Source organism: Aegilops tauschii, chromosome 3 (assembly GCF_002575655.3).
Source record: "Aegilops tauschii subsp. strangulata cultivar AL8/78 chromosome 3, Aet v6.0, whole genome shotgun sequence".
Classification (NCBI taxonomy): domain Eukaryota; kingdom Viridiplantae; phylum Streptophyta; class Magnoliopsida; order Poales; family Poaceae; genus Aegilops; species Aegilops tauschii.
The window spans coordinates 516,724,744-516,750,963 of record NC_053037.3 but is presented as its reverse complement, the minus strand read 5'-3'; the positions used below and the strand labels follow the sequence as shown (position 1 = coordinate 516,750,963).

Sequence of the window (26,220 nt, the reverse complement as noted above, 5' to 3'; positions counted from 1 at the left end):
GAGGAAAATACTTAGAGATAAAAGCATCTTTGCACTTATTCCAAGAATCAATACTATTTTTAGGCAAAGACGAAAACCAAGTTTTAGCACGATCTCTAAGCGAAAACGGAAATAGCTTCAATTTAACAATATCATTATCCACATCTTTCTTCTTTTGCATATCACAAAAATCAACAAAATTGTTTAGATGTGTAGCGGCATCTTCACTAGGAAGGCCGGAGAATTGATCTTTTATGACAAGATTCAACAAGGCAGCATTAATTTCACAAGATTCAGCATCGGTAATTGGAGCAATCGGAGTGCCAAGAAAATCATTGTTGTTGGTATTGGAAAAATCACACAATTTAGTATTATCTTGAGCCATCGTGACAAACAATCCAACACACAAGCACACAAGAAGCAAGCGAAAAAGAGGGGAAGGGAAAAAAGGGCGAATAAAACGGCAAAGGTGAAGTGGGGGAGAGGAAAACGGGAGGAAAATGGCAAATAATGTAATGTGAGGGATAAGAGTTGTGATGAGTACTTGGTATGTCTTGACTTGACGTAGATCTCCCCGGCAACGGCGCCAGAAATCCTTCTTGCTACCTCTTGAGCACTGCGTTGGTTTTCCCTTGAAGAGGAAAGGGTGATGCAGCAAAGTAGCGTAAGTATTTCCCTCAGTTTTTGAGAACCAAGGTATCAATCCAGTAGGAGACTACACGCAAGTCACCTCGTACCTACACAAACAAATAAGAACCTTGCAACCAACGCGATAAAGGGGTTGTCAATCCCTTCACGGCCATTTGCAAAAGTGAGATCTGATAGAGATAATAAGATAAATATTTTTGGTATTTTTATGATATAAACGGAAAGTAAAGATTGCAAAGTAAAATAGATTGGAAACTTATATGATGGAGAATAGACCCGGGGGCCATAGCTTTCACTAGTGGCTTCTCTCAAGATAGCATAAGTATTACGGTGGGTGAACAAATTACTGTCGAGCAATTGATAGAAAAGTCCATAGTTTTGAGAATATCTGGGCATGATCATGTATATAGGCATCACGTCCGCGACAAGTAGACCGAAACGATTCTGAATTTACTACTATTACTCCACACATCAACCGCTATCCAGCATGCATCTAGAGTATTAAGTTCATAACAACAGAGTGACGCATTAGGCAAGATGACATGATGTAGAGGGATAAACTCAAGCAATATGATATAAACCCCATCTTTTTATCCTCGATGGCAACAATACAATACGTGCCTTGCTGCCCCTGCTGTCACTGGGAAAGGACACCGCAAGATTGAACCCAAAGCTAAGCACTTCTCCCATTGCAAGAAAGATCAATCTAGTAGGCCAAACCAAACTGATAATTCGAAGAGACTTGCAAAGATAACAAATCATACATAAAAGAATTCAGAGAAGATTCAAATATTGTTCATAGATAATCTTGATCATAAACTCACAATTCATCAGATCTCGACAAACACACCGCAAAAAGAGTTACATCGAATAGATCTCCAAGAAGATCGAGGAGAACTTTGTATTGAGATCCAAAAAGAGAGAAGAAGCCATCTAGCTAATAACTATGGACCCGAAGGTCTGTGGTAAACTACTCACACATCATCGAAGAGGCTATGGTGTTGATGTAGAAGCCCTCCGTGATCGATTCCCCCTCCGACGGAGCGCCGAAAAAGGCCCCAAGATGGGATCTCATGGGTACAGAAGGTTGTGGCGGTGGAAATAGGGTTTCGTGGTGCTCCTGGATGTTTTTGGGGTATATGGGTATATATAGGAGGAAGAAGTAGGCCGGTGGAGCTACGAGGGGCCCACGAGGGTGGGGGCGTGCCCAGGGGGTAGGCGCGCCTCCCTGCCTCGTGGCCTCCTCGCTTATTTCTTGATGTCCACTCCAAGTCCCCTGGATCACGTTTGTTCCAAAAATAACTCTCCCGAAGGTTTCATTCCGTTTCGATTCCGTTTGATATTCCTTTTCTGCGAAACACTGAAATAGGCAAAAAAACAGCAACTTGCACAGGGCCTTCGGTTAGTAGGTTAGTCCCAAAAATAATATAAAAGTGTATAATAAAGTCCATTAAACATCCAAAATAGATAATATAATAGCATGGAACAATCAAAAATTATAGATACGTTGGAGACGTATCAGTGAGCAAGCAAGTTGGATGCATACCCACTTAGTTTCTTTTGTTGAGCTTTCATATATTTATAGCTCTAGTGCATCCGTTGCATGGAAATCCCTATTCCTCGCATTGACATCAATTGATGGGCATCTCCATAGCCCATTGATTAGCCGCGTCAATGTGAGACTTTCTCCTTTTTGTCTTCTCACACAACCTCCATCATCATATTCTATTACACCCATAGTGCTATGTCCATGGCTCGCGCTCATATATTGCGTGAAAGTTGAAAAAGTTTGAAAAGGCTAAGTATGAAACAAGTGCTTGGCTTGTCATCGGGGTTGTGCATGATGGGAGCATTTTGTGTGACGAAAATGAAGCATGGCCAAACTATATGATTTTGTGGGGATAAGCTTTCTTTGGCTATGTTATTTTGATAAGACATAATTGCTTGGTTAGCATGCTTGAAGTATTATTATTTTTATGTCAATATTAAACTTTTGTTTTGAATCTTTTGGATCTAAACATTCATACCACAATAAAGAGAATTACATTGAAAATTATGCTAGGTAGCATTCCACATCAAAAATTCTGTTTTTATCATTTACCTACTCGAGGACGAGCAGGAATTAAGCTTGGGGATGCTTGATACGTCTACAACTTATCTATAATTTTTTATTGTTCCATGCTATTATATTATCTGTTTTGGATGTTTAATGGGCATTAATATGCTCTTTTATATTATTTTTTGCAACTAACCTATTAACCGAAGGCCCAATGCAAATTGATGTTTTTTTGCCTATTTCAGTGTTTCGAAGAAAAGGAATATCAAACGGAATCCAAACGGAACGAAACCTTCACGAGGATCTTCCTTCGAACAAACGCAATCCAGGAGACTTGGAGTGGAAGTCAGAGACGCAACGAGGCGGCCACGAGGCAGGAGGGCGTGCCCAGGGGGTAGGCTTGCCCCCCACCCTCGTGGGCCCCTCGTAGCTCCACCGACCTACTTCTTTTGCCTATATATACTCTTATACCCTGAAAACATCCAGGGGAGCCACGAAACCACTTTTCCACCGCCGCAACCTTCAGTACCCATGAGATCCCATCTTGGGGCCTGATACGTCTCCAACGTATCTATAATTTTTTATTGTTCCATGCTATATTATATTCTGTTTTGGATGTTTAATGGGCTTTATTATACACTTTTATATTATTTTTGGGACTAACCTATTAACCGGAGGCCCAGCCCGAATTGCTGTTTTTTTGCCTATTTCAGTGTTTCGCAGAAAAAGAATATCAAACGGAGTCCAAACGGAGTGAAACCTTCAGGAACGTGATTTTCAGAACAAACGTGATCCAGAGGACTTGGAGTCCACGTAAAGCAATCAACGAGGAGAGCACGAGGCAGGGGGCGCGCCTACCCCCCACCCCCCCCAGGCGCGCCCTCCACCCTCGTGGGGCCCACGTTGCTCCACCGACGTACTTCTTCCTCCTATATATACCTACGTACCCCCAAACTATCATATACGGAGCCAAAAACCTATTTCCACCACCGCAACCTTCTGTACCCGTGAGATCCCATCGTGGGGCCTTTTCCGGCGCTCCGCCGGAGGGGGCATTGATCACAAAGGGCTTCTACATCAACACCATAGCCTCTCCGATGATGTGTGAGTAGTTTACCTCAGACCTTCGGGTCCATAGTTATTCGCTAGATGGCTTCTTCTCTCTCTTTGGATCTCAATACAAAGTTCTCCTCGATCTTCTTGGAGATCTATTCGATGTAATCTTCTTTTGCGGTGTCTTTGTCGAGATCCGATGAATTGTGGGTTTATGATCAAGATTATCTATGAACAATATTTGAATCTCCTCTGAATTCTTTTATGTACGATTGGTTATCTTTGCAAGTCTCTTCGAATTATCAGTTTGGTTTGGCCTACTAGATTGATCTTTCTTGCAATGGGAGAAGTGCTTAGCTTTGGGTTCAATCTTGCGGTGCTCGATCCCAGTGACAGCAGGGGCAGCAAGGCACGTATTGTATTGTTGCCATCGAGGATAAAAAGATGGGGTTTATATCATATTGCATGAGTTTATCCCTCTACATCATGTCATCTTACTTAAAGCATTACTCTGTTCTTATGAACTTAATACTCTAGATCCATGCTGGATAGCGGTCGATGTGTGGAGTAATAGTAGTAGATGCAGAATTGTTTCGGTCTACTTGTGGCGGACGTGATGCCTATATACATGATCATACATAGATATTCTCATAACAATGCTCAATTCTATCAATTGCTCGACAGTAATTTGTTTGCCCACTGTAATACTTATGCTATCTTGAGAGAAGCCACTAGTGAAACCTATGGCCCCGGGGTCTATTTTCCATCATATTAATCTTCCAATACTTAGTTATTTCTATTGCCTTTTATTTTACTTTGCATCTTTATCATAAATATACCAAAAATATTATCTTATCATATCTATCAGATCTCACTCTCATAAGTGACCGTTGACGGATTGACAACCCCTTTATCGCGTTGGTTGCGAGGTTCTTATTTGTTTGTGTAGGTGTGAGGGACTCATGCGTGATCTCCTACTAGATTGATACCTTGGTTCTCAAAAACTGAGGGAAATACTTACGCTACTTTACTGCATCACCCTTTCCTCTTCAAGGGAAAACCAACGCAGTGCTCAAGAGGTAGCAAGAAGGATTTCTGGCGCCGTTGCCGGGGAGATTTGCGCCAAGTCAAGTCAAGTCAAGACAATACCAAGTACCCATCACAAACTCTTATCCCTCGCATTACATTATTTGCCATTTGCCTCTCGTTTTCCTCTCCCCCACTTCACCCTTGCCGTTTTATTCGCCCTCTCTTTTCTGATCGCCTCTTTTTCGCTTGCTTCTTGTTTGCTCATGTGTTGGATTGCTTGCTTGTCATGATGGCTCGAGACAATACTAAATTATGTGACTTTACCAATACGAACAACAATGATTTTCTTAGCACTCCGATTGCTCCTCTTACCGATGCTGAATCTTGCAAAATAATGCTGCTTTGTTGAATCTTGTCATGAAAGATCAATTCGTCGGCCTTCCTAGTGAAGATGCTGCTACCCATCTGAATAGCTTCGTTGATTTGTGTGATATGCAAAATAAGAAAGATGTGGACAATGATATTGTTAAATTGAAGCTATTTCCTTTTTCGCTTAGAGAACGTGCTAAAGTTTGGTTTTCATCTTTGCCTAAAAATAGTATTGATTCATGGAATAAGTGCAAAGATGCTTTTATCTCTAAGTATTTTCCTCCCGCTAAAATCATCTCTCTTAGAAACGATATCATGAATTTTAAGCAACTTGATCATGAACATGTTGCACAAGCTTGGGAGAGGATGAAATTAATGATACATAATTGCCCTATACATGGTTTGAATCTTTGGATGATTATACAAAAATTTTATGCCGAATTGAATTTTGCTTCTAGAAACCTTCTAGATTCGGCCGCGGGAGGCACTTTTATGGAAATCACTTTAGGAGAAGCTACTAAACTCCTAGATAATATTATGGTTAATTATTCTCAATGGCACACCGAAAGATCTACTAATAAAAAAGTGCATGCGATAGAAGAAATTAATGTTTTGAGTGGAAAGATGGATGAACTTATGAAATTATTTGGTACTAAAAGTGTTTCTTATGATCCTAATGATATGCCTTTTTCTACTTTGTTTGAGAATAATAACGAATCTATGGATGTGAATTTTGTTGGTAGGAATAATTTTGGTAACAACGCGTATAGAGGAAACTTTAATCCTAGGCCGTACCCTAGTAATTCCTCTAATAATTATGGTAATTCCTACAACAATTCTTATGGAAATTTTAATAAGATGCCCTCCGAATTTGAGACTAGTGTTAAGGAGTTTATGAATTCGCAAAAGAATTTCAATGCTTTGCTTGAAGAAAAATTGCTTAAGGTTGATGAATTGGCTAGGAACGTTGATAGAATTTATCTTGATGTTGATTCTTTGAAACTTAGATCTATTCCACCTAAGCATGATATCAATGAGTCTCTCAAAGCCATGAGAATTTCCATTGATGAGTGCAAAGAAAGAACCGCTAGGATGCGTGCTAAGAAAGATTGCTTTGTGAAAGCGTGTTCTTCTAATTTTTATGAGAATAAAGATGAAGATCTAAAAGTTATTGATGTCTCTCCTATTAAATCTTTGTTTTGCAATATGAATCTTGATAATGATGGGACTGAATATGAGCCACCTTTACCTAGAAGGCGTTCCAAAAATTCGGAGTCTATAGATCTTGATGCAAAAATTGGTAAAAGTGGGATTGAAGAAGTCAAAACTTTAGATATTAATGAACCCACTATTTTGGATTTCAAGGAATTTAATTATGATAATTTCTCTTTGATAGATTGTATTTCCTTGTTGCAATCCATGCTAAATTCTCCTCATGCTTATAGCCAAAATAAAGCTTTTACCAAACATATCGTCGATGCTTTGATGCAATCTTATGAAGAAAAACTTGAGTTGGAAGTTTCTATCCCTAGAAAACTTTATGATGAGTGGGAACCCACTATTAAAATTAAGATTAAAGATCATGAATGCTATGCTTTGTGTGATTTGGGTGCTAGTGTTGTGTGATTTGCTAGGTTTCCGTGAATTTGATGATTGCTCTTTAAACTTGCACCTTGCGGATTCCACTATTAAGAAACCTATGGGAAGAACTAATGATGTTCTTATTGTTGCAAATAGGAACTATGTGCCCGTAGATTTCATTGTTCTTGACATAGATTGCAATCCTTGATGTCCTATTATTCTTGGTAGAACTTTCCTTAGAACGATTGGTGCAATTATTGATATGAAGGAAGGGAATATTAGATTCCAATTTCCGTTAAGGAAAGGCATGGAACACTTCCCTAGAAAGAAAATAAAATTACCTTATGAATCTATTATGAGAGCTACTTATGGATTTCCTACCAAAGATGGCAATACCTAGATCTATCCTTGCTTTTATGCCTAGCTAGGGACGTTAAACGATAGCGCTTGTTGGGAGGCAACCCAATTTTATTTTAGTTTTTTTTTCTTTTTGCTTCTGTTTAGGAATAAATATTTGATCTAGCCTCTGGTTAGATTTATTTTTATGTTTTAATTAGTGTTTGTGCCCAAGTTAAACCTATAGGATCTTCTTGGATGATAGTTATTTGATCTTGCTAAAAATTCCAGAAACTTTCTGTTAACTAAAACAATTGTTAAAAATTACCAGAACGTGATAAAATACTGATTCCAATTGCAGTAGATCAATAAACAAATTGTCTAGGTCGTCCTATTTTGGTAGATTCTTTTGAGTTCCAGAAGTTTGCGTTAGTTACAGATTACTACAGACTGTTCTGTTTTTGACAGATTCTGTTTTTCGTGTGTTGTTTTCTTATTTTGATAAATCTATGGCTAGTAAAATAGTTTATAAACCATAGAGAAGTTGGAATACAGTAGATTTAACACCAATATAAATAAAGAATGAGTTCATTACAGTACCTTGAAGTGGTGTTTTGCTTTCTTTCGCTAACGGAGCTCACGAGATTTTCTGCTAAGTTTTGTGTTGTGAAGTTTTCAAGTTTTGGGTAAAAGATTTGATGGATTATGGAACAAGGAGTGGCAAGAGCCTAAGCTTGGGGATGCCCATGGAACCCCAAGATAATCTAAGGACACCAAAAAGCCAAAGCTTGGGGATGCCCCGGAAGGTATCCCCTCTTTCGTCTTCGTCCATCGGTAACTTTACTTGGTGCTATATTTTTATTCACCACATGATATGTGTTTTGCTTGGAGCGTCTTGTATGATTTGAGTCTTTGCTTTTTAGTTTACCACAATCATCCTTGCTGTACACACCTTTTGAGAGAGATACACATGATTGGAAATTTATTAGAATACTCTATGTGCTTCACTTATATCTTTTGAGCTATATAGTTTTTGCTCTAGTGCTTCACTTATATCTTTTAGAGCACGGTGGTGGATCTGTTTTATAGAAACTATTGTTCTCTCATGCTTCACTTATATTATTTTGAGATTCCTACAAAACAGCATGGTAATTTGCTTAAATTGAGAAATTAGTCCTAAAGTGATAGGCATCCAAGATTAGTAAAAAAAATCTTATGAGTGAGTTGAATACTATGAGAAGTTTGATGCTTGATAATTGTTTTGAGATATGAAGATGGTGATATTAAAGTCATGCTAGTTGAATAGTTGTGTATTTGAGGAATACTTGTGTTAAAGTTTGTGATTCCCGTAGCATGCACGTATGGTGAACCGTTATGTGATGAAGTCGGAGCATGATTTATTTATTGATTGTCTTCCTTATGAGTGACGGTCGGGGACAAGCGATGGTCTTTTCCTACCAATCTATCCCCCTAGGAGCATGCGCGTAATACTTTGCTTTGATAACTTGTAGATTTTTGCAATAAGTATATGAGTTCTTTATGACTAATGATGAGTCCATGGATTATACGCACTTTTCATCTTTCCACCATTGCTAGCCTCTCTAATACCGTGCACTTTTCGCCGGTATCATACACCCACCATATACCTTCCTCAAAACAGCCACCATACCTACCTATCATGGCATTTCCATAGCCATTCCGAGATATATTGCCATGCAACTTACCACCGTTTCGTTTACTATGACACGCTCCATCATTGTCATATTGCTTTGCATGATCATGTAGTTGACATCGTATTTGTGGCAAAGCCACCGTTCATAATTCTTTCATACATGTCACTCTTGATTCATAGCATATCCCGGTACACCGCCGGAGGCATTCACATAGAGTCATATTTTGTTCTAAGTATTGAGTTGTAAGTAATAAAAATGTGATGATCATCATTATTAGAGCATTGTCCCAAGTGAGGAAAGGATGATGGAGACTATGATTCCCCCACAAGTCGGGATGAGACTCCGGACGAAAAATAAAAAAAGAAAAGAAAAAAGAGGCCATAAAAAAAAAGAGAGAAAAGGCCCAAATAAAAAAATGAGAGAAAAAGAGAGAAGGGACAATGCTACTATCCTTTTTCCACACTTGTGCTTCAAAGTAGCACCATGATCTTCATGATAGAGAGTCTCCTATGATATCACTTTCATATACTATTGGGAATTTTTCATTATAGAACTTGGCTTGTATATTCCAATGATGGGCTTCCTCAAAATGCCCTAGGTCTTCGTGAGCAAGCGAGTTGGATGCACACCCACTTAGTTTCTTTTGTTGAGCTTTCATATACTTATAGCTCTAGTGCATCCGTTGCATGGCAATCCCTACTCACTCACATTGATATCTATTGATGGGCATCTCCATAGCCCGTTGATACGCCTAGTTGATGTGAGACTATCTTCTCCTTTTTTTTGTTTTCTCCACAACCACCATTCTATCCCACATATAGTGTTATGTCCATGGCTCACGCTCATCTATTGCGTGAAGATTGAAAAAGTTTGAAAACACCAAAAGTATGAAACAATTGCTTGGCTTGTCATCGGGGTTGTGCATGATTTAAATACTTTGTGTGGTGAAGATAGAGCATAGCCAGACTATATGATTTTGTAGGGATAACTTGCTTTGGCCATGTTATTTTGAGAAGACATAATTGCTTAGTTAGTATGCTTGAAGTATTATTATTTTTATGTCAATATTAAACTTTTATCTTGAATCTTTCGGATCTTAATATTCATACCACAAATAAGAGAATTACATTGAAAATTATGCTAAGTAGCATTCCACATCAAAAAATTTGTTTTTCTCATTTACCTACTCGAGGACGAGCAGGAATTAAGCTTGGGGATGCTTGATACGTCTCCAACGTATCTATAATTTTTTATTGTTCCATGCTATATTATATTCTGTTTTGGATGTTTAATGGGCTTTATTATACACTTTTATATTATTTTTGGGACTAACCTATTAACCGGAGGCCCAGCCCGAATTGCTGTTTTTTTTGCCTATTTCAGTGTTTCGCAGAAAAAGAATATCAAACGGAGTCCAAACGGAATGAAACCTTCGGGAACGTGATTTTCGGAACAAACGTGATCTAGAGGACTTGGAGTCCACGTAAAGCAATCAACAAGGAGAGCACGAGGCAGGGGGCGCACCTACCCCCCCCCCCCCAGGCGCGCCCTCCACCTTCGTGGGGCCCACGTTGCTCCACCGACGTACTTCTTCCTCCTATATATACCTACGTACCCCCAAACTATCAGCTACGGAGCCAAAAACCTATTTCCACCGCCGCAACCTTATGTACCCATGAGATCCCGTCTTGGGGCCTTTTTCAGCGCTCCGCCGGAGGGGGCATTGATCACGGAGGGCTTCTACATCAACACCATAGCCTCTCCGATGATGTGTGAGTAGTTTACCTCAGACCTTCGGGTCCATAGTTATTAGCTAGATGACTTCTTCTCTCTCTTTGGATCTCAATACAAAGTTCTCCTCGATCTTCTTGGAGATCTATTCGATGTAATCTTCTTTTGTGGTGTCTTTGTCGAGATCCGATGAATTGTGGGTTTATGATCAAGATTATCTATGAACAATATTTGAATCTCCTCTGAATTCTTTTATGTATGATTGGTTATCTTTGCAAGTCTCTTCAAATTATCAGTTTGGTTTGGCCTACTAGATTGATCTTTCTTGCAATGGGAGAAGTGCTTAGCTTTGGGTTCAATCTTGCTGTGCTCGATCCCAGTGACAGCAGGGGCAGCAAGGCACGTATTGCATTGTTGCCATTGAGGATAAAAAGATGGGGTTTATATGATATTGCATGAGTTTATCCCTCTACATCATGTCATCTTACTTAAAGCATTACTCTGTTCTTATGAACTTAATACTCTAGATGCATGCTGGATAGCGGTCGATGTGTGGAGTAATAGTAGTAGATGCAGAATCGTTTCGGTCTACTTGTCGCGGACGTGATGCCTATATACATGATCATACCTAGATAGTCTCATAACTATGCTCAATTCTATCAATTGCTCGACAGTAATTTGTTTGCCCACCGTAATACTTATGCTATCTTGAGAGAAGCCACTAGTGAAACCTATGGCCCCGGGGTCTATTTTCCATCATATTAATCTTCCAATACTTAGTTATTTCTATTGCCTTTTATTTTACTTTGCATCTTTATCATAAAAATACCAAAAATATTATCTTATCATATCTATCAGATCTCACTCTCGTAAGTGACCGTTGAGGGATTGACAACCCCTTTATCGCGTTGGTTGCGAGGTTCTTATTTGTTTGTGTAGGTGTGAGGGACTCGTGCGTGATCTCCTACTGGATTGATACCTTGGTTCTCAAAAACTGAGGGAAATACTTACGCTACTTTACTGCATCACCGTTTCCTCTTCAAGGGAAAACCAACGCAGTGCTCAAGAGGTAGCAGAGCCTTTTCCAGCAATCTGTCGGAGGGGGATTCGATCACGGAGGGCTTCTACATCAACACCATAGCCTCTCCGATAATGTGTGAGTAGTTTACCATAGACCTTCGGGTCCATAGTTATTAGCTAGATGGCTTCTTCTCTCTCTTTGGTTCTCAATACAAAGTTCTCCTCGATGTTCTTAGAGATCTATCCGATGTAATACTCTTTTGTGCTGTGTTTGTCAAGATCCGATGAATGGTGGGTTTATGAACTTGATTATTGATACGTCTCTAACGTATCTATAATTTTTGATTGTTCCATGCTATTATATTATCTGTTTTGGATGTTTAATGGGCTTTAATATACCTTTTTATATTATTTTTGGGACTAACCTATTAACCGAAGGCCCAGTGCAATTTGTTGTTTTTTTGCCTATTTCAGTGTTTCGCAGAAAAGGAATATCAAACGGAATTAAACCTTCGCGAGGATCTTATTTTGAACAAACGCAATCCAAGAGACTTGGAGTGGAGGTCAAGAAAGCCACGAGGCGGCTACGAGGCAGGAGGGCGCGCCCCAGGGGGGTGGGCGCGCCCCCACCCTCGTGGGCCCCTCGCAGCTCCACCGACCTACTTCTTTCGCCTATATGTACTCTTATACCCTGAAACCTTCGGGGGGAGCAATGAAACACTTTTTCCACCGCCGCAACCTTCTGTACCCGTGAGATCCCATCTTAGGGCCTTTTCCAGCGCTCCGCCGGAGGGGGAATCGATCACGGAGGGCTTCTACACCAACACCATAGCCTCTCCGATGATGTGTGAGTAGTTTACCACAGACCTTCGGGTCCATAGTTATTAGCTAGATGGCTTCTTCTCTCTCTTTGGATCTCAATACAAAGTTCTCCTCGATCTTCTTGGAGATCTATTCGACGTAACTCTTTTTGCGGTGTGTTTGTCGAGATCCGATGAATTGTGGGTTTATGATCCAGATTAGCTATGAACAATATTTGATTCTTCTCTGAATTCTTTTATGCATGATTTAAATATCTTTGCAAGTCTCTTTGAATTATCAGTTTGGTTTGGCCTGCTAGATTGATCTTTCTTGCAATGGGAGAAGTGCTTAGCTTTGGGTTCAATCTTGCGGTGCTCGATCCCAGTGACAGAAAGGGAGACGACACGTATTGTATTGTTGCCATCGAGGATAAAAAGATGGGGTTTATATCATATTGCTTGAGTTTATCCCTCTATATCATGTCATCTTGCCTAATGCGTTACTCTGTTCTTATGAACTTAATACTCTAGATGCATGCTGGATAGCGGTCGATGTGTGGAGTAATAGTAGTAGATGCAGAATCGTTTCGGTCTACTTGTCACGGACGTGATGCCTATGTTCATAATCATGCCTAGATATTCTCATAACTATGTGCTTTTCTATCAATTGCTCGACAGTAATTTGTTCACCCACCGTAATACTTATGCTATCTTGAGAGAAGCCACTAGTGAAACCTATGGCCCCGGGGTCTACTTGACATCATATAAGTTTTCCAATCTACAATTCTAGTTTACTATTTATTTTGCAATCTTTACTTTTCAATCTGTACAACAAAAATACCAAAATATTTATCTTATTATCTTTATCAGATCTCACTTTTGCAAGTGGCCATGAAGGGATTGACAACCCCTTTATCGCGTTGGTTGCAAGGTTCTTGATTGTTTGTGCAGGTACTAGGCGACTTGCGTGTAGTCTCCTACTGGATTGATACCTTGGTTCTCAAAAACTGAGGGAAATACTTACGCTACTTTGCTGCATTACCCTTTCCTCTTTAAGAGAAAACCAACGCATGCTCAAGAGGTAGCAATAATTGGTTCTTCTCTGAATTCTTATATGCATGATTTGATATCTTTGCAAGTCTCTTCGAATTATCGATTTAGTTTGGCGTACTAAATTGATCTTTCTTGCAATGGGATAAGTGCTTAGCTTTGGGTTCAATCTTGCGGTGCTCGATCTCAGTGACAGAAAGGGAACTGACACGTATTGTATTGTTGCCATCGAGGATAAAAAGACGGGGTTTATATCATATTGCTTGAGTTTATCCCTCTACATCATGTCATCTTGCTTAAAGCGTTACTCCGTTCTTATGAACTTAATACTCTAGATGCATGCTGGATAGCGGTCGCTGTGTGGAGTAATAGTAGTAGAAGCAAAATCGTTTCGGTCTACTTGACACGGACGTGATGCCTATATTCATGATCATTGCCTTGGATATCATCATAACTATGCGCTTTTCTATCAATTGCTCGGCAGTAATTGTTCACCCACCATAATACTTGCTATCATGAGAGAAGCCACTAGTGAAACCTATGGCCCCCAGGTCTACTTTACATCATATAAGTTTCCGATCTATAATTCTAGTTTACTATTTACTTTGCAATCTTTATTTTCCAATCTATATAACAAAAATACCAAAAATATTTATCTTATTATCTTTATCAGATCTCACTTTTGCAAGTGGCCGTGAAGGGATTGACAACCCCTTTATCCTGCCGTCGGCCAGGCGTTGTCCTCCCCGGAGCAGCATAGTGCAATGCAGACGATCGTTGCCTCCTCCAACCTGCACGGGATAACACCCCAATCGACGGATCCGAACTGGTCGGAGTTAGATCCGGTGCCCGCCATGCCGGAGAAAGTCGAAAATCGCCGGACAAGGGCTTGGCTGTCAGTGGGAAGTGAAATAGAGTGGAGTGAAGTGATTAGGGTTTGGTCCGACGAGCGGATAGAAAGGAATATATGTGGGGTCCGATGGGCTAGTGTGGACCGGGTCTGAGTCATAAAAGGTGGTGCAGAACTCATTATTCTATCCTTGTGCATGTCACTTCGTACAGCTATGGGCATTTAAACCGAGTCAGTAGAGGCACACAGGCTGCTTTCCTTTGCATGGCCTCGGAACTCCGCCCAGAAAATGGGAACCGGGTGGATTCTTTTTTTCCTGTGAAACTGAGGGCTGTGGAGCCTTTCCTGTGTAATCTCTCCCGGCCAATCCTGCATACCGAACGACGCTTTTGTCAAACTTTCCTCTGGTTCTGAATTCCTATAGTTTCCCTGTAAAATTCCTACATACCGAACACACCCTTAAGTTACGATTATTATGAACAGCAACTCCCGACCGCCCTGACATCCCTGGCCCCAGCCCCTCTGGAAAGAGAAGTACCCCTTCGTCGTCGTCTCGCGTGTTCTTCTCCTCCCCTCCCTCCCCGGATTCGTATCCCTACCCGCTGTCTGGTTCGATCCAATTTGTTCTTCTCCCCCGCGCAGTCTGCTGCGTCCGACGGCGACGGGCCACGGCGCGCATGCCCTGCCGGCACCGGCACCGGCACCGGAGCGGCGCGAATTGATTCCCTCTCATGTTGGCATAGGTAAGGAACCCTAGCTCCACTGGCTGGATTTTGGAGCGGATTTCGGAGCCATGAGCTCGTATTGTTTCCGAGGATCTCCGTTGAGGGGGCTAGGGTTTGCCGCAACCGTGCTTTCTACCACCGTCCGTCTTCCCCGATTTGGTTGCTGCGTGTTACCCTGCTAACCAGGACACACCCGTTGGCTCACTAGGTTCCTCTCCTTACCCATCTGAGTTCAAATCCCGTAGGGCTTAGTATAAGGTGTGGGCGGGGCTTATATATTGTCTTAATAATGTTAGGGGTTGAACTGAACTGAAACCCATCTCTGACCATCGGTCTACTTGTGAACTTCAGGTTGTCAGAAATCATCAGCAGGGGAAAAAATGGTTCAGCTCTTTCTGCAAGTGCCGGCAGACGACGGCAGTGTTGATACAGATGCTGTGAGAGCGAGGAGGTCTCTTCTGGACAAGGCTGAGTCGGTGATCAAGTCGGTTGTAAGGTCCGGAGGCCGGTATGAGGCTCGGATGTGGCTGTGCAGTACCGTCTCGTCGGTTCATCTGCTCGATCCGCGTGACCAGCGTGACCTCTTCCTCGATCTCCTGGAGATGAAGGATTCGAGGCGCGACGTTGCCGCTCGCCTGCTGCGGATGATTTTCGATAAGAAGCCTGAGAAGGCCGGCTCTGTTTTAGCGAAGAAGTGTCATATGCTGGAGAAGTTCTTCCAAGGCAGGTTCACTAAGAACTTGATTTTCTTTGTGTTATCTGCTTCTACTCACATAGGTTTTACTTTATTTTTGCTTGCTGCAATTCACCAGTTTATGTATCTAGTATCCAGAACTTACTTTCTGTAGTTAAATATATCTATAGATATTATGTTCAGATATATGATTAGTTCATTCGTTATGGTTCAGCAAACTATCTGTTCAGCTGCTTCAGCTTTGTTCAGAATGTAAAGACTGCTGGACTAAATTTCAATTAGTGATGTACTTGATGGATATGGTAACTAATGCCCTTCGCTTGTGGGCATTGCTTCAACAAGTTAGAATGTATGTCATATTAGTAGCATATCATGGCATTACAGTAATGCACTGCCATAAACTAACAGAAATGATGAAATTATGTTTTTGACTTTCTTTACATTGTTACAGTAACACCGGCCTCTCTGCCTGTTTCTATGTGCCTTCGAGTAGTGATCGCTTTTCTGGATATGGTGTATTTCTATAGTTCATCAAGAAACATCCTGAATATTAACAGGAATTGCTTGCTGCATATACATATGCTCTTGTAGAAATGTAACTTTTTAACATAAATAGTATGTTATGTTCTGCCCACCTTTTACTCAAAATCTATTTACCTTTTTGTGCTGGACGGCTTTAATGAAATCTTAATCAAATTAAGCAAAACATGTTAGGGGTTAGAGCTTAGGTATAATATTGTTTTGTCTTTCATTATGCAATACAACAGAATTTAGTTCTGATGCCACTTCTTACATGTGATGTGATCTATCATTGCTTACATTATACATTATGACCTGCAGGAAACCCTGAGCGGATACTGCAATGGTTTAGCCACTTTGCTGCTACTGGGGAGTCAGCACACAAAAAGGGTGCTCGGGCACTTGCTCAGTTTGCATTTGTGAATCGTGATGTTTGCTGGGAGGAGCTTGAGTGGAAAGGCAGGCATGGTCAGTCTCCTGCTGTTGTTGCTACTAAGCCTCATTACTTTCGTGATCTTGATGTTCTCCAGACAGTGGAAAATTTCCTTGAATATGTCCCAGACTTCTGGTCTTCAGAAGAGCTTGCTGATTCTGTCAAAGATGGTGAAATACTGCAAATTGATACAGAATATTTTGTAGATCAATTTGTCTATTTGATGTATGAGGGGAATTTCAAAGATATGTGGCAAGTAGTTGAAGATTTTCTGATGGAGGAGCAGTTTTCCACTCTGTCTCAGTATATTCTTATTCATCTAGACGAACAAAGGCTTCTTCGTTTCTTAAAAACATTAGGGAAGCTCATCAGTCCGAATGCACAGTGCACAAAGTTAGCATTCCCATGCTGCTGGGTTGAGGTTCTTTTGTCGGCACATATTGATCAGATATCTCTTGGCGAACTTATCCTATTGAACTGTGTCATTGCCAAGGGTAGACAACTTTGGCACCTCATGAACGACGAAGAACACGAGGAAGAACGAGGGAGAATGGACGAGCTTGTGAGGACCATGAATGACTTGACTGATGCTGATCACTTTGCTCTCATAAAGGATTTCATGGGTACAAAGTTTCCTGATGCACTTAAGTGGATAGGCATCCAGTCCTGGGTAATTTTCTGTGGTTTGTCAAAATTATGCAAATCAGCTGATTCTTGTGAATCTCTGTTCACTGGTAACAGCATAGAATTTCGCAAGGCTTATGATTACTCATTGGTTCAAAACGACGGGTACTCAGTTTCACATACTTCAGATACTGATGACAAGGATCTGACTAGAAGTAGTCATAAAAAAAGAAAAAGAGATAAGAAGAGAAGACGGCATAGATATGATTCCGACGAGGATAATGTTGATCAGCTGCTTGAACTGGGAACTTTCACTGGGAAGAGGGCTATTGAATCACAATGTGGAAGCTGGTACCTGTCAACTGATGACTTCTCTGCTCCTTGGGACATTGTATGTTATCATCTTGCCTTCCCTGTACTATTTCAACCAATGTCTTCAACAGACAACTCATCAATTTTTATTTCATACTCATGGCTGTCATCTTACTCATGCAGGCTGACATACCGGATCACCTTTCTACTTGTTATCTTAGAGTATGGCTGAAATGGGCTTGCTTTAGATGATCCTCCTCCTTGTGACGCATGTGTGGCAATCATACTAGCTTCTCTGGTGAAGTAATCTTTGAACATGGAGCTGTTTATACATGCATTTTCCCAAATGGCATGTGCAATCTTCAGATCATTCATCCTGATGGTAAGTGATCGTCTCCTATATGTCCTACTTGTTGAGTACCATGATATTGATTTCTTCTGTAAAATGCCCAAGTTCAAAAGTCTGTAAACTTTAGAACCTGTAGATTGATGACTTTTGTAAGATTTAAGTTACACTTACTGTGTTCATCTTATAATATCCGCAAACTTCCGTAAGTCGCACGTAGATCCAGCATTGTTTTACTTCCATATGACGCTACCCTCACATTTGTTGCTTCTTTTTTCTTTTGCAGATTCATGCATTTTGGATGTGTTAACTGTATGAGTTCGCACGAGACCCTAGACCAAAATGTCTCCTGGAGTTCATCCGAGTAGGTTGGTGCCAATGGAAATTCCGGCTACATGGACATGGAAAATAGCTGTAGTTTTGCCCTGAAACAAGTTTGAATGCTGTTTTTGATACTATTACAGATCTTAGTGTTGACTACGGGGTAGTACAAACTTATCTGCAGTTCTTCCGTAATATGACCCGGCGATACATCGCAGTTTGTAACTGCTCTCGGTTTTTCTGATTAAACGTATTCTACGTGCGCATCATGAGCACCAGCTAAGAATTTTGTACTACATATGCATCTGTTTTTCTGTACCGGCTGCAGTTCCTGGGTGCAGTCTCCATTTTTTTTCACAATGGAAAATACAATATAAATCAGTGAATGTGATGACGAGAAATCACTATTTGGCACCTGAACTCAATTTTTCATTCAAGAATGTCTCGGTGTCAATCAATCAACTGCTAGTACGTCTAAACTCTGCGGCCGGAACAAACTGCATGCGACATGAACTGTTCATAATACTCCCGCCGTTTCTAAATATAAGTCTTTTTAGATATTTCAATATGGACTACACGGATGTATATAGATATATTTAAGAGTGTAGATTCACTCATTTTGCTCTGTATGTAGTCTAGTGAAATCTCTAAAAAGAACATCCTTCAGCAATCCAATGAGCTAATATGTACATTTAACATCCATTATTCATACAAATGAGTAAGCTGAGTTTGATATCCAGCAGTTTTACAAATATCCAGAACATAATCGAACCAAGTTGCCCTAATGTGGAATGTTGTCCTTTACAAATAGTGTGGACAAATCAGAGACCCGTTTTAGCAGGATCTCAGTGCCCAGCACCTGTGGCTACGGTCTTGCAAGCAGTCAGAACCGTGAAGGCATCTGTTTCCTCATAGCCTAGCAATATTCGGCATCTTAGGATGTATAGAAGTACAACCCATTGTCGCTGGCTTCTGGGACAATCTCCAGTGTCGAATTTGTGAGTACTGCAGATGTTCAGAGATCAAGATTAACATGGGCACCAAGGGATGAACAATACGTAAGTAAACTTATATAAAAGCTTCAGTATGAGGGATTAAAACTCACCGATGGGATCATATGTTGGCAGGGAGATTTTTTTAGGGCAATGCTTTGATTTCGATAGGTTCTTGTACATTGCCGAAGTAGTCAGGCAATCACGAGGCTGGAATAAAACCAAGATGAGTTTGTTGTGCAACAAAAATGACTGAAGTGGAAAACGTGGTAATTACTAAGAGATTTGCATTTTGATGAACACTTGCAGGTATTCCAACTTTGGAGACATAGTCAAATAGGCTATTGAAAATTAACCAACAGTGGAACCTAACCAACGCTTGTTTATGACACAATAAGAGGAAGCAGCTTCCAGTTCTAATAAAAAATATGAATGAAAGTAAGCTGGACAGTACAGACGACAGACCAAAATTTACCAGACACAGTTATGCCATTCCATTCAAATAAAAATCCAATTCACTTATTTTTGTTATCAGTATTTAGAGAGATAGTTGATCGTATTCCAGAAAGTAACATGCTTCAAATTTTAGCAATGTAACATTGTAACTGCAACTATCAGTCCTGTGGGGTAAAAAATTTAAGAGCATGTTGCTGTTGGTAATCAGTTTAAGAACAGTGTGGTGCGGTAATCGTTATCACATTAATAGTACTTCATGGCAAAAAATGAGGATTCCTATCGGCCTGCGTGTTGGACATCATTCAGAACGGTTGTGGCAACATTATTCCTTAAGCAGTGAAGAGTTCTCTCCATGCAAATAAAAATGAAAACTGAGGAGACCTGTCCAAGGACAAAAGATGACTCACCTTCAAATCCTTGGTGAAGCATAACCTTAGTTCTTCAACTGAGCCCTTCTTGCATATGATCTGCGGTGAGCCCCCAAAAGCATGTTTGATGGTATCAATGACATCACTCAGTGCATATTCTTTACCGTTGGAGACCAGGATATCTCCAGTCGCCAGCATTTCCTGCAATTCCAATCCAAATTATAACAATGTACAAGAGACAAATTTCTATGGTACAGTTTAGCAGGAGTCAAATTCGTATGCACTACAATTCGAGGGGTTTTAAGTTTGTTTTCTTCATCTGGAAACGAAGGTTATTTGAATAACAAACGTTCAGGTGCTTAAAGCCAACAAAAGAAACTGATAATTCCTGCAAGAAAAAAGAATAATGCGCTACACCAAATCAGTCAATGGCCAGATGCTTACCGTGACGTTATATTTGAGGTAGAGATCAATGGCGGCGGTGAAGTACTGTAATTCTTCATGAACAACAGGGGCCGAGCATGTTCCATGCTTCTCTGTAAAAATTAAACAAACAATGCAGACTTGGCAATGGAAATGAGACAATGTTTGTGCTCATGGATTACTAAATTAGCAACCCTCTTTTATAACAACAATCCAATTCATTAGGTCAAGCGGATTGAAGAAAATTACCCCACTAAACGATAGTAATCCATGAATGACCGATCGAGCAGCACATGTCAATGTCATTATGCAAAACAACAGGCAAGGGAAACAGCACAAAGGTTAGTGACAATTCCAATCGATGAGTAATTTTAGAGTCCGATCCAACAGTTCTGACACTATACCTCATGAGCCCAGAAGGGCCCCCTGCCACTGAAACAAGTGGAAGAGGACGAACAGTAGAGGGACGGCCAGTATTTGTCCAGAGCGGGCTTCAGGGGCGTTAGCTACACCAAATCAAAGAATACACGGCAGAACCATGCATCAACGAGGTCAGCACAAAACGAATGGAATCGAAATTGGGCAGGATTAATGAAGCCAGAGCGGTCAGGTGTCAGTAAGGTCTCTGCGGCCAGCACCTTGTCCATGTCGAAGCTGGTGTGGCGGCAGCACGACGGCCAGGTCCCGTCATCGTAGTCCGGCCACAGCCCGTCTGTTCCACCAACGGAAAGTGAAGCACGCCGGTGAGGAATTCACATCGACCAGGAACCGAGAAAACACAAAATTAAGCATGATGTTCGCCGCGCACTTACGGATCGTGAACGTGTGGAGTGCCTCCGACCTGCAACGAGGAACACGGAGAACAAACGGCGTGAGCACATGAGCGCGGGAGGGAGAGTCGAATCGAATCTCCGGAGCGCCAGAAACCCCACCCCACCCGACCGGAACGAGAGCCCCGCGCGCGCGGATGAGGCGGCGGTGGGGAGAGAGGAGAAGAGGGGGGCGGAGCACGTACCGGCAGCAGCCGTTGACGGCGCAGCAGTGGCGGGTGGAGGAGCAGATGGTGCCCGGCCACTGCAGCGCCAGCGCGAAGTAGTCGAACTCGCGCTGCTCCTTCCCGACGGCGGCCGGGGCCACGGACGACCGGGCGAGGCCCGTGCCGAACAGACCGGCGGCGACCAGCGACCAGACCGCCAGCAGGCACGCCGTCGTCGCCGTCGCCGTCGCCATTGCCTCCGCCCGGCGCGGTGTCTCCTTCTCCCCCTTTCCTTCCCTCCCTCTGGCTGCTGGGTGGGTCGTAGTTTCAGAATTGAGTGTAGTATACAGAGGACAATCAATACGCAATCGGGAGCTTTAATAATGGTGCGGTTAGGGATGACCTCGTGTCGCTGGCAAGTGGGGGCCACTCCGTCCTAGCAGGTAGGAGTACCTCTCCGTCTATTTTCTGTTTTGCTTTCTGACTAAAAAAAGGTCAGTTCTCTGCCGGTAGCTCTGCCGTCTTTAGTGGTCTAAACGCTCTTATACTTCTTTTATACTTCTTCAGGGAGAAACTGTCATTTTAAGGGGGTGTTTGGTGCCAGGGACTTTTTTGTGTTGGGACTACAAAAAAGTCCCTAGTAAACCAAACAGGGTGGGACTTTTTTGGGACTTTTTGCTAAAAGTCCTTAGAAGCACCTCCTTGAGAGTCTTTTTTAAAAAGTTCTAGGGACTAAAAAAAAGTCCTAAGACTAGAGAACCAAACACCACCTAAGCTAGAAATATTGATAGGCTCGGTCTGTGGATATATTTTGAAATGCCCATGCAAGAAAAAGGATATATTTCGAAATGTGATCCGAGAAACTTGTGAAATGCACACTATTCTATTTATTTAAATCGATTCCCACACGACACTCCTTCATATAAAAAGTTGGGCCCTTTCTAAATAAAAATAAAAAACATATTTGACAACTGAAGTCACCTGAAAAACAGAGTCGTTGCAAATCGATTTGGTTGAAGAAAAAAGTGAGGACTAGACCTACGAGACGAAGGCAGGCCGACACATATGTTTGCGGTGTCCTCGACCGGTCAAGACGGAAATGTCGCGGCTGCTCGTGGCATCGCTTGCGAGAGAAAGCCCAAGACTTGACGGTTCGGTGTGCGTGGTGGCTGCGGGCGTCGAAGAAGAAGGAGGGATAAAAAGAGGGATGGTCGGGCGGCGAGGTGGTGCACGGCATCACCCGCTAGTCAAATGGTGGGTGAGAAAGGGGGGGAGGGACGATTAGGTATGAGTTGGAGGGCGGCTCGGTCAGAGTAGGAAGACAAGGGAGGGGGAGCACGCCGGCATAAAAACAAGTGATGCTTTAAGATTTATTTGTTTTTACAAATAATGGTTCAGATCTATTATAAAAATCATCAAAAGTACAAAGCATTTCAAACATAGTAAAAATGTACTATGGTACCTGGATCAACAAACGACCACTATCTCGTCAGAACGAGTCGTTGACACACATTGTCGCTTCTCCTCTATCGGAGCCAGCCCAACCTCGTCGATTAGAACTGACAACTCTTTGTGCACATGCCATTAAGGATTATCACACTAGGATGGCAATTGTCATTTAAACCCTTAGACCGATGTAAACGTCACAAAATATATTTCGCCGTCGCGAACATACCCACACAATTTTTTTTGCAACTTTGTTCTATCAATAGGGTAAATCCCTGAGATCATCAACTTCAATCCTTTGCAACCCAGAATTAATCCTCACACCATTCTCTTTCTTTCGCAAAAAAAAAGCCCTCGCGCCCTTCTATTTCTTTTTTTTGCGAGGAAAATTTCAAACTATTCATCATATCATGGCAGTACACACCAGAAAAATAAAAATTACACTCTGATTCGTAGGACACTAGCTACGACTACAAACACTGAAGTGAGCCAAAGGCGTGCCGCCGTCATCACCCCTCTCTCGCTGTTGCGGGACAAAACTTGTTGTAGTAGACAGTCGGGAAGTCGTCGTGCTAACAAAGACGAACAAAGTTAGATCCAAGTGAATTCACCAAAGACAACCACCGTCCGAATCCCGTGGGATACGACGGAAACACACCTCCACACGCCCCCTCCAACGACAATAGTTGCATCACCGGGACGGGAGCTAGGTGGGGAGAACTTTATCCCATCTTCAGAAAGCACCACCACCTCGTCTTTCTGAACAGGACACAAGCCCTAAACTAACACAAAAGACACTTTAAAACAAAGAAGAAGCCCTTTCACCGGCAAGGACTTAGACACACCGCGCCTCCACGGCCTAAGGCCGAGGTATACCTGCGGCCCGCCGATAGGAGGCAAGAAAACCTTAGTCTCCCTTGGCCTCACGAGAGACACATGGGAACGGGTATGGAACGAGTGTTTATTTATTGAAAATACAAATACGTAAAATATGGGGTATATGGCCCTTCTCTTTCTCGTCGCAAACATTTTCTAGATCGAGAACTTGTGGGCGGCGGACGTAGAGATAGAGTACCACACGCATCACATGCCCCTGTGGAAATTGCAAGTAGCAAAAAATGAAAAAAAGAAGAAGATAAGAGCCGAGCCCCGCCCGGCCAAGAAAAGAGCCTGCCGGATGCAGCAACCGACCCGAGGCAGGGTGACTATTTTGCCCCGGCATAGGTCGGTCTGATGCTCTCGAATCTCTGGATCATTTGCAGAATATCCTTTGCCACCAACCGAGCAGTCGTCTCTGAATCGCACTACTACAGTTTCTTTTTTAGGGAAAACAAGCTACCAAAGGTTGTAACGCCAAATGAACATCGGGCCCATTGGACCTCAGCAAAAGGCCGTCCTGTTTGAGGCCCATGCAAAGCGGCTGGCTCGGGGCATGCACCGTCCGCAGGCGCGAGGAGCAACTCGTTTAGTCCCACCTCGCCCAGCTAGGAGGGGACGGGAGGGCGCTGGGTATACAAATAGAGGGGCAGGGCAGCTGCTACAACTCATACCTTTCTCGGCCTTTTGGCTAAGATCAAGTGTAGTATCTGTTCTTATCAGTTTAATATCTGATATGTGAACCATGCGTCCACAACGATATTAAATTTTTTTTTTATGGGGAAGGGTCCACCACAGTGGCTTGCCACTGGGGCCCTTGTGTGTTCCTTGGACGTTGCACTACTGTCCAGGTGTGGCGCGCCCCAACAAAATCTAGTTAAAATTTTGAAAATTTGGCCTCTTTGGTGAGGTGGTGATGAAATGTTTGTTTGGAAGTTCAGTCGGGTCTGGCTAGGGCAATGGCTCAAGGTCCAACGACGCAGCCCATTATTGTCGTGACACTGTACGTGAGGCAGAGGAGGTAGCCGTACTCATCCTGCATCTATGAGTCGCTGCAGCACCACAAACGAAGAAAGGGTGAGCCTAGTGGATTAGCACAACGGTACTTTCAACGAAACCAAAATGTATCAGCACAAGTGTAATGCTTCTGCCAGAAAATTTATCAGCACAGGTGTAATGCTTCTGCCAGAAAATTTAGACCACATACCCTACTAACGAAGGGGGCAGTTCAGTTAAACATCAGCACATCCACAGGTGTCAGTCCCGCGAAATGGTACTTATGGGAATCACCTACATTACTCCAGACAAAAACGAGACGTCTGTTAGATAAAGTCTTCACCCATCCAACTAGAAATATTCTTAATTATTCTATGATTCTATCAATGATAGGTGAAAGGTCCTCTCTCCTCAATTTATCAAGATGGGAAGGCACACCTAAATATTTGAGTGAAAGAGACCAAGCTGACAACAAAAAAAATCTAGCATTATAAAATTAACCCAAAGAATTAAAAGAAATAACCTATGGTTATTCCTATTTCCAAATGTGCTTCGAGAAAATTGTGAAATGCAAGTCTTTCTATTTCATAATTTGTCCCCACACATTGGATCTCTAGCTAGAAAGATAATATTTCGCATCATGTTTTTAGCTATTGAAAAAAATCCCAAGCCACACTAAACATCCACCGATTGATTTCACTTAGAAACCAATCACCATGGCGATCATCCGAGGCATCTCGCTAGGTCCGTCTGATACATTACGCCATCACCACATCGTATGTGTTGTGCTCTTTGTTATGCAACTTAATCGACATTGCAGTCGTTGTCACAACACTACACCAACGCAACGTTGTCTCTGTTGCGCTCGCTGATATGGAAAATCATCGACGATGCAGTCATCATGACGCAACATTGCCGCTATTGCAACCTCGCTGACGTGTGGCGTCGTCACAACATTACGCTATCGCAACATTGCGTATGGTGCGCTCATCGTTCTGCAACATCATCGACGTTGCAGTCACTGTGATGCCGCATTACCGTTGTTGCAACATCGCGATGTTATCACTAATGGTGGCCATGGTGCCCCTCTGGCGAACTCACAACACGAGCGCCGTCGACGAGCTTGCAACACCGTTGGAGCATCGGCGGCCGCCGTGGCGGTGCCACAACATGGGTGCAGCAACTCTAGCGGCCTCGCAACCGTCCGTTGTTGGGGTTATACCAACTCGATGGGCTCACGGCAAGGGTTTGAGTGTCACCGTCCGCCGTGGCAATGGCACTTGAAGTCACTACTACCGCTAGTCATTGTCGCAACGCGGTGCCGCTCCCAGGAACTGTCGCAGGGGCAGTCATCGCCCATCCATTTGCATTTGTTTGTGGAGCCACATGACGCTGGCTAGAAAATCTATGGCTTGGAGCACGCATCTGTGGCAACCTCTTGCAAGGGTGTGAGGAAAGCCCTCGCTTCAATCAGTGGCGCTGGAGAGAGGAGCTGGATAGTGCAGATATCGCTATGAGGAAGAAAACTTGTGATGGAG

At 42.3% G+C, this 26,220-nt stretch overlaps 2 protein-coding genes and 1 non-coding gene across 4 annotated transcripts; 2 read left to right on the top strand and 1 right to left on the bottom strand.

Moving 5' to 3' along the window:
- Positions 1-14,663: 14,663 nt before the first annotated feature.
- Positions 14,664-18,445, top strand: LOC109736024 (uncharacterized). 2 transcript variants are annotated; one of them, XM_020295238.4, is made up of 5 exons: positions 14,664-14,918; positions 15,252-15,623; positions 16,435-17,561; positions 17,666-17,864; positions 18,115-18,445. In XM_020295238.4, exons 2-4 carry the CDS (start codon positions 15,281-15,283, stop codon positions 17,732-17,734), a joined length of 1,539 nt encoding a protein of 512 aa, XP_020150827.1. In that variant the 5' UTR covers positions 14,664-14,918; positions 15,252-15,280; the 3' UTR covers positions 17,735-17,864; positions 18,115-18,445. The 2 variants fall into 2 exon arrangements, with proteins under 2 accessions (XP_020150827.1, XP_020150826.1); XM_020295237.4 differs by having other exon boundaries at positions 14,667-15,108.
- Positions 18,446-18,811: 366 nt separating this feature from the next.
- Positions 18,812-21,718, bottom strand: LOC109736025 (ribonuclease 2). Its single transcript, XM_020295239.4, is given in 10 exon segments — positions 18,812-19,154; positions 19,255-19,299; positions 19,301-19,351; positions 20,005-20,166; positions 20,410-20,501; positions 20,638-20,641; positions 20,793-20,894; positions 21,027-21,100; positions 21,201-21,229; positions 21,404-21,718. Coding segments are annotated over 10 exon segments (945 nt in total). The 5' UTR covers positions 21,619-21,718; the 3' UTR covers positions 18,812-18,983.
- A 2,638-nt stretch (positions 21,719-24,356) lies between these two features.
- LOC120962275 (U2 spliceosomal RNA) lies at positions 24,357-24,553 on the top strand. Its single transcript, XR_005753115.1, has one exon. It is a non-coding gene; the product is annotated as a U2 spliceosomal RNA (small nuclear RNA).
- Positions 24,554-26,220: the final 1,667 nt, after the last annotated feature.

Coding starts and splice junctions, on each gene's coding strand:
- LOC109736024 (XM_020295238.4), top strand. CDS start 15,281: ATGGTTCAGCTCTTTCTGCAAGTGCCGGCAGACGACGGCAGTGTTGAT. Junction 15,624..16,434: donor GCTGGAGAAGTTCTTCCAAG/GCAGGTTCACTA, acceptor TATGACCTGCAG/GAAACCCTGAGCGGATACTG. Junction 17,562..17,665: donor TCTCTGCTCCTTGGGACATT/GTATGTTATCAT, acceptor TTACTCATGCAG/GCTGACATACCGGATCACCT.